The 11,898-nt window shown below is 42.5% G+C and overlaps 1 protein-coding gene across 1 annotated transcript; it reads right to left on the bottom strand.

Moving 5' to 3' along the window:
- Nucleotides 1-4,717: 4,717 nt before the first annotated feature.
- On the bottom strand, nucleotides 4,718-6,201 carry LOC103369803 (uncharacterized). The gene is given in 2 exon segments (XM_008298616.1): nucleotides 4,718-6,062; nucleotides 6,149-6,201. Coding segments are annotated over 2 exon segments (1,398 nt in total).
- Between the last annotated feature and the right edge of the window lie 5,697 nt (nucleotides 6,202-11,898).

Here is an 11,898-nt window from a genome sequence, read left to right as displayed (position 1 = left end):
ATCAGTCCTCGGTCAGTAACAGCGTTGTTAGAAGCGTATAAAGGTCTGAAGAGCCGCTCCCTGAAGCCCCGCCCACTTCCGGTTTACCTGCCGCACACAGCTGCTGCCGGTGAAGGACCGTCAGGTCTGTCGTCCTTCATACATTTACACACGTTTCTCCGGTGATCCTGTGCTGCTCCTGTTTCTTGTAAAGCTGCAATAAATGCAGGCTGCTGTGCAAAAAAGAGAAAAGAAAATCAGAGCTGACGTCCGTCTGCAGCTGCTTTCATCAACACTCAAACACACACTGAGTCCGTCCAGATGTGTCCACGCAGCTGCATCGTGGACCACTGACACTACTTCAACAGGCACACGATGTAGGTCACACTTGTTCATAGGACACTTCAGTTTTTATCTGCACATCTCTAAGTGTACTTTTAATAAACACAACTGTTGTCTGACTGTATGAAAAGACAATAAAGGAATTCTGTCTTTGCAGTTTACACCAAAATCAGGCCTTCTGAAAGATTTCACAAGAGCTAAATGAAGATGATAAAATACATCTTTTAATTTATTTAACCTTTATTTAACCAAGTTAAGACCCACTGAGATCCAGGATCTCTTTTACAAGAGTGACCTGGCCAAGAAGGTAGCAACACACCTCAAAATATATACAGCAAGATCATTAAACACAATAAATAAAAAGTCTAACGTTGATGTGAACATGTTCTACGTTCCCTCAGAACAACCCACAATCATGATGACTATGAACAACTTTATGAAGGGATCAAGCAACCAGTTATATCATGTCATATATATATATTTATATTTACAGTTCACCTGTTTGTTTACATGATACAACAAGGATTCATTTCTGTCTATTATTATATAAGTTGAATGAAAAAAGATGTTTGTTTACATCAAGAATGTCTGTTTCACACGCTGTCCTTAAACTGTCTGACCATGTGTGGCTGGACGTTTCTGTTCTGCTTCGGTAGATTGGACCCAGCTTGTGTCTCTGTGTTCTGTATATACTGCAGACATCCTGTTGGGGGCGCTCATGTGAAGGGAACGGATCACATTCATGGTGGTTCAGAGAAACTCTGATGCTCCTGAGACTCTGCTTCAATGTTCTGGACCTTCAGATCGCAGCTTCTGTCTCACAAATCTGATCTCACCAGAGCGCCTCGGTAAACTCTACATCAGAACGTGTTTGGGTTTAAACCAGCTGCTCAGTTCTAAATGAAGTTCAAGCAACGAGTCAAACTGCAGTTCAACCAGTGGCGGACCGTGCATTTTCCTCCTCGGCCTTCAGTGGCGTCCTGCCTGAATCCAACCACCTCTTAACAGCGTCATTATGACACCACGGCTTTAGAAACCATCAGTATTCTGCAGAAAGGCAGCATAGCAGGACGTTGCATCGCAGACAGGTGTCTCATGTAGTGAGAATGAATGCTGTTACTAAAGCTAGAAACCCAGTTAAACAGTTCAACCAGTCTCCATTGACTGCAGCCACGGCGGCATCACATCCAGCAGGAGCATCAATATCAACCCAGTAAAATGACTATATTATATATTTTACTCACCAATGACTCCTTCCTCCTTTCTTTCATCATAAACAGTTCAGTCACTCTGTTGAGCAGCTAATCCACCAGTAAGTCCTGTTCTGTCTCCATGGAGGCTGATGCTGAAAGTCGGCTCGGTCCAGTTGGGTTTCTGACATAAGCTTGAATTCGTTGTAGAGATGAGAACGTTCGCTCGCTTACCTCAAAACAAAATAAAACAAAAAACTTAATACTTTTATGAGAAAGTTTCATCTTGTGCAGGTCGCGACAGGAACCGCTAGCTTTGGCTAGGCTCTCTGACCGTCCAATCAGAGGACGTGAACATGCTGACCGCTCACCGTAGGCCCGCTGGTCCTGGGACCGCCAACTCTCAATCTGATTGGTTAAAGCGACAGTTTCATTACAACACATTTTAAGCTACAGACACCTGCACTTTTAAACTGAAGGCCTCAGGGCAGATTTCTGTGACCATGGCAACACATGACGGCTGAAACATGATTGGATAAAAGCTCTAATATAAACTAATAAGCACCACATCCCAGAGACACGCTATGAAATGAAGAGAACAGACTGTTATACAGACACTGCATGCTAACTTTATATTAGCTAACGCCTCATTAACTAAGGTAACGCTACACAGCGGTATGTGGTTATCGCTCATGGTGTGATGTTGTCAAAGTCTGTTGACATGGAGTTTTTCCTGATCTGTAAAGAAATACATAGTGGAGCAAAAACCACAAGTAATTAGAAATAAGTCAACATTTATTACCTACAATTCATTATTTAAAAAGCTAGCAATTATCACATAGACTGATGAACTATTTAAGCTGATCATATCTGCAACAAAAATGAAGGTTCTCTTGTCAACATGTAGCCAGAATATTTTACAGAACTTAGTTTTGCGTAACAAACAACAAAAAAGTCAACAAAAAATTTAAGTGGTGGAGCAACACTGCTGTCTAAAATGACACAGACTGATCAATATAGAGATCACTGTTCACACCAGTGTTTGGCCTCCACATCAACATTTTTCATGTGAAGAAAGCAAAACAATGGAGGCATGCCTCACCATACGTGCTATACTTTGATTTTACTGATAGTAGAGGACAAAAAGTTTGTCGAATGTCGACCAAAGACTTCAATTTTCATAAAAAATAGAAATATATCCTTATACCCGAAGATCACACTTGGCTAAAACTCTGCACTTTTTTCCATTTTCTAGGATCAATGATTAAAAACGTAGCCTCTACTGGAGGCATTTGTTAATTTGGATCTGCTGGAAACATTTTTGTCTGAGTCCTCACCAAATCTCGTGGCGGTGAGCAGTGGCGGCTGGTCCATACGGGGCGAAGATAAAAAGTAGTTCTCAAACACAAAATTACATTTTAATTAATTATAACAAAATAATGATAAAATTAATAACGTTCATAATGTTTTGCCATATTAACATTATTTGTAGTATTAACAGATTTAATCTTAGTCTTTACTGTGTGTTTACTAATTCTACACTTCCTGGATGCGGGCGCGGCCACATGAGTGCGTATGTAGCTCGAAAAACCTTTTGTGATCATGTGACCTTGGCCCCGGCTCTGATTGGCAGCTGCAGACTTTCTCATGGGACCCGTCCACTTTTGCTGTAAGCCAATTCATTTTGTCTTTATTTGTTTTTGTCTTCTGTGGTTGGACATCTAAACTGTCTGACGCCATCACACGGCCTTTCCCCTCCTCTTCCACCAGATGACAGCTACTGGCCTGATGGCTTAATGCATCTGCCTGCTGTCAATGGAGAAAAGACTGCTCACAGGGATGAGTGACTTCAACCAAAAAGTCGTAGAGAAGTTTGCTGAGCAGAAAGAGAGACGAGCCAATGCTTTGTTCAAATAGCTCCAGACTGCATTTGCAACCTTTTCTTTTTTGAGAGAGTGTGAATTGATGATCATGAAGCTGTATGAGTGTCGCAAGAAGCTGCTTTGTGGACCACAATGGTGGAAAGTAGAACTTTTATAACTTTGGTGTGCTGCAGTATTTACGCTTAAAAATTAGGTCTTCTCGTGAAAAACAGAGAGCACCTGGATTCGCTGTTTTTCAGCTCATAGAAAAGACCGTGTGTAGAATACATATAACTGGGTTTAACCTCAGACAAATCTGACATTAGCGCGCCCTAGTTTAAGTCAGTTTTGGTCACACACCTGTCACCACAGCCACCAGCAGCATCGACCACAGTCTGCTGTGTGGGGCGTTCAGGGAGCATCGGAGAATCTATCGATAAGAAAATGTTCAGAAAGTCACGTGTTTTGCCTTTGACCAGGTGGGAGGTGCAACAAAACGAGAAAGTGGATCGTACTGGTGCTACCAGTGAAAAAGTTCGTCTGCAGCCCTGAACAGTGTTTTTTCATTCTTGATGTGTTTTGAGTTTGTACAGATCTTGTAAATATCGATGGAAGTTTGATGAATGGTTTTGAAATGTAGTTCTGGTCAGTCTGAATAATGTGAAATTAGATTATGATGAGAATATCCTCCACAGGTAGAACATTTGCATTCCTGTAAAAAGTTGTGCCTGATGTTACTCATATTCTAACTTCTGATTTAAAATAAAAGGCCATTTGTCACCAAACATTTTCACCAGCCGCCACTGGCCGTGAGGATTATATATCTGGAGATACTGAACCCGTCATTCGTTCAATCATAATTTGTGAAAGTTTTAAAAGGTGTCCGTCAAGGCTCAGTCCTGGGGCCTGTGCTGATGCTGTCTCATCTGTATCAGGCAGTAATATACATTTTTATGCTGATGATACAGTTTTGTACGATGGTGGGATACTGATCATTCTGCTGTTCAATGTTTAACCTTTAAAATGACCTTCAAGGTAAAACTTTTGTTTTTTTTGAGTATGAAAATACAAAGAGTTCCAGGTCAACCTGAGTCAGTGCAACAACATATTTCTTGAATTCCTGAACATCTGCCCTCTGCTCTCTTTAGCGCTCACACCAGTTTACATCGGTGCATTCAACACTTTTCAAACATCAATTCACTACAGATGATGTGTTCACATCACATCACAAACACATTTCCGTGCACACTGTTCCGTGTATACATTTGTATGTGGCAAATAAAGCGTGTCTTATCTTCAGGATCCTCTACACATTATTCTGTTGTTCCATCTCTTCATGTTGCTTCACATCAAGTCCAGATGTTCACAGAGGAAGGGATCAACCTCACAGAGGAAGTCGATCATCTCTGAACTGGCAGCGTCGCCTTTCTTTCTCACCGTGTCCACAACAAAACGAGCTTTGTTTCTTCTGTTTTGCTTCTCGTCTGCTGACTCCCTCTCAGAGTCGGTGAACACCCTTTTCTCCAGCAGCTTGTCCAGCAGACTATTGAGAACAGGTCCTGATGTGCCGTCGATGAAGCAGCTGCGTATGTCCAGCAGCTTCTCGTTTGGAAGGTTTGATGCACAGGTCTTCATTTGTCCAGCGGAGGAAAGACAAATTCGTCTTTCCCAGACACTGTGGGAGCTGCTGTCTCTCAGAAACAGCTTCATATGTTTCATCGCCATCTCCAGAATCACCTGGAACGTTGGGAAGTAGTTGTCGTAGGAGTCCTCGTCAAATTCAGCATCTGTTGGCTGAACGAGAACCGAGTCGTCTTCAGGAGCAGTGGACAGAATGTAGACCTGATCTGGGTGCAGTTTACAGTGTGGAGACGTCTCGATGTACCTCTCCTCTCCCACTAACTTCCTCCTGGTGCGCTGCACATCGCGCAGGGAAACGTTTTTCGGCAGCAACAAGACATTGAGGACGGATGTGACATCTGGATCATCTGGTGGCCTGTAGAACAGCAGAACCAATGCTCAGACCGGGTCGGGGGGAGAGTCTTCGTCCTTCACAATACCGAAAGCAGAAAAGCCTGTGATGTTGATAACGAGGTGAGTTTCTGTGATCTTCAGAGGGGCGATGAACTCGATGCCGTCATCTGTCACGCGAGCCACTGCCAGAGATCCAGCTGTGGGGCGGATCTGGCAGTGTGGGAGGTGAAGCTGACGCACAGACTGCTGCACACACTCCATGTCAAACAGGGGTCCTGCAGGCTTCTTGTGATGTTGGACCAGGAGCCTCCTGTTCCAAGGGACCGTCCTGTAAACCACGTCCCCCTCTGCCTCCATGTCAAACACCAGGCCGGTCACACTGCACTGGTACAGGCCCGGGCAGGAGCACTGGAACCTGTAGCTTCCATCGTCTTCGTTGTCTTCACTGAAGTCAGGTGTGAACTCCTCAAAGCTGCTCTGCAGCTTCATGTCAGGTAAGCTTGCAGCTCGTCTTGGGTTGTTGTTTGCTGCAGAGATTATGTGGCTCAGTGAAGGAATGCTGACAGAACCAGGAACGCTGCTGGAGGCTCTTGGACTCCCACCAGGACCTGAGGAGGAGATGTGGAGCTGAGGACGTGTTGGCTGGATGCTTGTGACCAGACAGTTCACAGCTCCAACAGATTCCTCTATTTCCACCAGATCCTCCGTCTGTAGTCTAACACCACCAGCAAGAAGTGGAGCTTGTGCCAGAGACAGTGTAGAACTGAAACTACTTCTGTAAGCATCAGCATTACAGTCTACAATTCCATGTATATGATCTTCATTAGCATAGTCTTCATCAGATTCAGCGACATCATCGTATTCTGGTAAACCTTCATATATATATGAATGTGTACTGTCAGCGTTGTTTGTCTCACACTGAGCCACACAATTTTCATAATCAAGAAACTCATCCCAGTCTGACCGACTGGCTCCAAACTCATTCCTTTCCCTCCTTGGATTCAAAGGTGTATCTTCTGTACAAACAAGACTTCCACATAATTCATATGCATCACCGAGCTCACATGGAGTAATTGTACCCTGTTCTTTCGCTGCATAATCCAAGGATGGAGACCTACAAGAACGTGCAGGCTGAACGGTCCTGGGGTGAGAAGGAAAATTATCTTCTCTCAACCATGACCTCTGTCTTTCTGTTCCTTTATAATTCATCATTGCTCCATCACATCCAGAAGTGTCACAGGCAGAGCTTCTGGAGCGAACAAGCAACAGAAGCACAGAGATGATCCACAATTTCTCCTGTTCGTCTTCCTGAGACTCATGTTGGACTGTCTGGGTATGTCTGTGTTTTTTAAAATCTTGTTTTGACTCTTCAGCCCCAGTCCTGGATTTGTATTTGTCACTTTTGTGTTTCTTCTGCTTCAACACCCTGAAACAAAACACATCATATAATACTGATAACTCTTAACAATTAACATGAACACCTTCTACTCCAGAGTGACAAGAGAACTGAAGTATGTTATAAAATAGATAACATGTATTGAACATATAATAAACAACACAACGCACAATTATAGAAATAACAGATCAACATTTATTGGTTTCCACAGATGTTAACAACGCTAAAAAAACTTATGGTGCCTCTACACTCTGCAGATATTTTACTACTCACATTTAAACAACTATTTCCCTGAGGTACTCTACCAAAGGGATCAACAAAGTTCTATCTAATCTAATCTAAATGTCATTTCCGTGCTCGTCTCCTCTGTTCTTTGTTAACACTGCCTGCAGTTCAGCTGAACATCCCTGAATTTCTGTCCTGTGACTGAGTCTGCAGCGGAGTCCCCACCATCTGCTCAGTTATGGTGAGGAGCTCAGCGTTTGGGTTTTTACAGAATCTGGTCAGAACAAAGAAGTTGTTTCTGGCAGAATGTTTGAAGTGAGGCATGTAGGAAAAAGAGATTTTGATCAAATAGCAAGATTTTAAGCTTAGATTTGATTCATTACCCCCAAATAAGCTCAAAATCCAGCGTTTATTTCTGTTCTTACAGTTTGTGACTGATAAATGGGGTCACTTTGGAGATTTCTGAAAGACAACGTGCCTTTCAAACCCACTGGTGGGTTTTGGGGCTCAGAGGGTTAAAAATAAATAAAACACAAAAGTCGAAGTAGAAAAAAACAAAAAAGCATTACAAGGCAAGTAGGTGCAAACAAAACGGTCACGTTAGTTTATTGTAGTCGGTGGTTCTAGAAGGTTGGTTTAAAAAGAGAGCAATGATTAAAACAAACCACGTGTGAGATGCCACATGTTAAAACTATACGTGAAACAAATGCGTTTGTATTTCATGTTAAATGGTTCACACGTTCATTTTCACTCGTCATAGAAGCTGTTCTGTTGTAACTTCAGTTCAGTGTTTTCCAGCCACTTCACTCTTCTCTTACATGTTGTGAATAACCAGCGATAAAGTCGCTTCCTGTTCCCGCGAGCTCAAAAACACTCATTTAAACTTGTAGTTAGACGTTCAGACATGAGTTCTTGTTTCTGACTTACCGGTGATCAGCACAGGAGGAGGTCAGCCTTCACAGACGTAAGGAAGACAAGACTAAAGGTCAGAAGGTCTGCGTTGGTGTTTCTCTTCCTACTCTGGGTTTCCTGGGGAGTTTTCACCAGTTCATGTTTTTTTGTTTTTTTTTTAAACACAAAATGAACAAAAACCAAAAGCTACAGTCTGATGTTGCTGCAGCTTCACACATTACGTTTGGTACTTTTACACGTATTCATCTTCTGCCACTTTCATGTCCTTCAGAGGTTTTGTATTTGTCTTATCTCATCTTTGAAGCTTGTAAATGTTAAATGAGTCCACGTTTCCTACTGTGATGACGCCCTCTGCTGCCACGAGTCACAGAAACAGCTGACTGCTGCTGGAGTTTCATCTATCCATCAATTAGTTGTTAAAAACTAAATAGCAGCTATTTCTATAATTGTTTAATCAGTCAGAGGACTTATTTTCAATAGAGAAATGTCTAAAGTACATTTTTTCTGTTTTTTTTTCTCCTCTGTGACAGAAAATTTAATATCTTTGGGTCTGAACAAAATACGATTTTTAAATCATTTCATACATCAAACAGCTGATCCATTAAATACGGGACAGTGAAAACCTGACCTGCTCTCCAGGATTACAGGCACAGAACCAAGCAGAACAGAGCCAGGGTCAACTCACTGTGAGTAGTTCACGAGCCGGCGTCGACTTGTGGCCTGAAGCTGGCTTTTATGGAGAGAGGAGGTGAGTCATTTGCAGACGACCACTCAGGTAATCAGCTGATGCTCTGCACCTGTCCGCACCTCACTCAGCCACGCACACGCCACCCAGGGAAAGGAAAGGGAGAGAGAAGGGAGAGGAGAGAGGCTGCCACCAGGCAGGGTCAGAGGTGGAGGCCATGAGAAACACAGCATTTGAGAAAAAGAACATCATCCCAACAGTTAAACATGGTGGTGGTGGTGGTCGTGTGATGGTCTGGGGCTGCTTCAGGTCCTGGACGACTTGCTGTGATTGATGGAACCATGAATTCTGCTCTCTACCAGAAAACCCTGAAGGAGAACGTTCAGTCATCAGTTGGTGACCTCCAGCTGAAGTGCACTTGGGTTCTGCAGCACGACACCGATCCAGAACACAGCAGCAAGTCCACTTCTGATAGGCTGAAAAAAAAGCAAAGTGAAGGTTTTGGAGTGGCCAAGTCAAAGTCTGGACTTAAACCCGACTGAAACGCTGTGGCATGACCTGAAAAAGGCTGTTCATGCTCAAAAACCCTCCAGTGATGCTGAATTAAAACAATTCTGCAGAGTAGAGTGGACCAAAATATCTCCACCGAGATGTGAAGAGTCAAAGCCAGTTGTAGAAAACACTTGATTTCAGTTGAAGCTGCTCAGGGTGGCTCGACCAGTTATTAGGTTTAGGGGGAAGTTACTTTTCACACAGGGCCAGGTAGCTTTGAATAGTTTTATTTCCTCAATAAATAAAATCATCACTTAAAAACTGCATTTTGCGTTTACTTTGGTTATCTTTGTCTGATATTTACATTTGTTTGATGTTCTTAAACAATAAAGTGGGGAAATATGCTAAAAACAGACTTTCAGAAGGGGGCGAATCCTTTTTCACAGCCCTGTAGATGGACAGAGACTTTGTTCAGCCCCTTTGATGAAATTCAAGGTGTCCAGGAGCTCACACATGTTACAGACAGACAGACAAAGGAACGACGTACAAAAGATGCGACTGGCGTTCAAATCCTGGCAGTCGAGGAAACGGCAACAAGGTGCCTAAAAAGACCAGTAGGTACAGAAATGTGCAAAAGGTTGGTGGTGTTTCAATCAGACAGAGTTGTAAGACTACAGATTACAGCATCTACTTCAGAGGGTTTCAGAGGGAAGGATGCCGTCCGAACAGGGAGCAGGTTAAGAAACCAGGTTAAACCAGAGCCAAGAACAAATCAAAGCAAACTTACTTGAGCTGAACTGATCAACCATAGTCGGATCAACGGTCCAACTTCGAGGCATGAACTGAGCCACAGTTTTATGGCAGACGGAGGCGATACCGACCCACACAGGTGAGCTCACGTGATCATCACATACAGCGACGCACACATCCACACCCACGGTATCAGAAAAGGGAAGGACGGCTGCCAACAAAGCACAAGTTTGACAAAACAAATAAAAATTAAATGAAAGGCTGACCTCCTCCTGTGCTGATCACCGGTAAGTCAGAAACAAGAACTCATGTCTGAACGTCTGACTACAAGTTTAAATGAGTGTTTTTGAGCTCGCTGGAACAGGAAGCGACTTTATCACTGGTTATTCACAACATGTAAGAGAAGAGTGAAGTGGCTGGAAAATACTGAGCTGAAGTTACAACAGAACAGCTTCGATGACGAGTGAAAATGAACGTGTGAACCATTAAACATGAAACACAACCGCATTTGTTTCATGTGTAGTTTTAACATGTGGTATCTCACACGTGGTTTGTTTTAATCATTGCTCTCTTTTTAAACCAACCTCCTAGAACCACCGACTACAATAAACTAACATGATTGTTTTATTTATACCTACTTGTCTTGTAACGTTTTTATATTTCCTACGCTGACTTTTGCGTTTTATTTATTATAAGAAGAATGAAGTCGTAGCATTTAAACCAGTTGTTTTAGAAGGAAAGTTGGTAAAATGAGGGCCATGGAGCATTTTGTGAAGTTATACTGCAGCATTAGTTTCACCACGGCCCTCATTTTAACAACTTTCCTCTTCCAAAACAACTGGTTTAAATATTCCGACTTTATTCTTGTAAAATTACGACTAATGGCCCTGATACTCCATCGTACATTCTGCCCTTGTGTAAACCTTTTTCTTTTTTTTTTTTACACATCTCCACCATGTGTTGGTACATTTTAAAACTACAAATGTTTCATGTTGTTATTTTTAATTCTAAGTAATATATGTTGTGATTGTTTCAAATAAAGCTTCATAACAAAAAGAGAGAGTAATAACTCCAAAGCAAACAGGATGTGATGTGGTGAGTACGAGTCATGAAGAGAAAAAGGAGTTCAAAACGTGGTTGTGTTGGTCAGAGCTGAAGTGTGAAGTTGGACTGAAGTCAGACTGAAGTCAGACTGAAGGAGGAAACGCGTGTTTGAATGTGTCAGTCAGCAGCAGGTAATAAAACACGACTATACCCAGAGTAATGTGATCGTATGTGTGTGTTGGTGAAGTACGATGATGTGAAACTGTTTGTGCAGAGCTGTGAACCTGGATCTCAGTCTGGATGTGTGTGAATGAAACCAACTGGAATCCGTGTTCAGAGCCTTCACTTCACTACTCGTCTGTTCTAATGGTCTCATCAGCAAATACGCACTCCACAAAACTGTTCTACTTCTTTAACGGTCAAATCACATTCTGGGTGTTTAAATATGTTGTTAGTCTGATTTCAGAGTGTTTTCTGGATGTAAACTAGTCAGCTGGAACATTTCTGTTATTTTCTAACACATAATTTTTGTGTTCACATCCATGATGGACATTGTTGTGTCAGCGTGGAGCTGCTCAACAGGTTCTGGAGGCAACCCCTTGAGATCTAACGGCTCGTTCCTGCCCCGACATCCTGCTGGATACACTGAAAGACATCTCCTGCTTCCAGAGTTTAGACACCACCGGTCCAGCTGTCCTGCTCTCACTTGTGATTTTTACCGAGAACACAGTCTCACACTTTTAATGCATTTTACTTTAAAATAACTTGAAAATTATTTCATTATCAGGTTAAAATGTAAAGATTTGTGGACTGAGCCTCCACCATGTCCAGATCCCAACCGCACCTGATACAGGAGACTGTGGAACATTTCCATCAATTTCATGTCACATTAAAGTCTACCTCTTTACATTTATGATGGAAAAGGTTTAAACTATTTACTTTCCATGTATTTTAACCAGGATCGGTAAAAAGATGCTACCAGGATTGTCCTGACTCCTCCTCACTGTAAACCTGCTAACTACCAGCTAACTAAGTCAAACTAAGTTC

The sequence above is a fragment of the Stegastes partitus genome, unplaced genomic scaffold (assembly GCF_000690725.1).
Source record: "Stegastes partitus isolate 25-593 unplaced genomic scaffold, Stegastes_partitus-1.0.2 Scaffold1332, whole genome shotgun sequence".
Taxonomy (NCBI): Eukaryota; Metazoa; Chordata; class Actinopteri; family Pomacentridae; genus Stegastes; species Stegastes partitus.
This window is presented reverse-complemented; position numbering and strand designations above follow the sequence as displayed.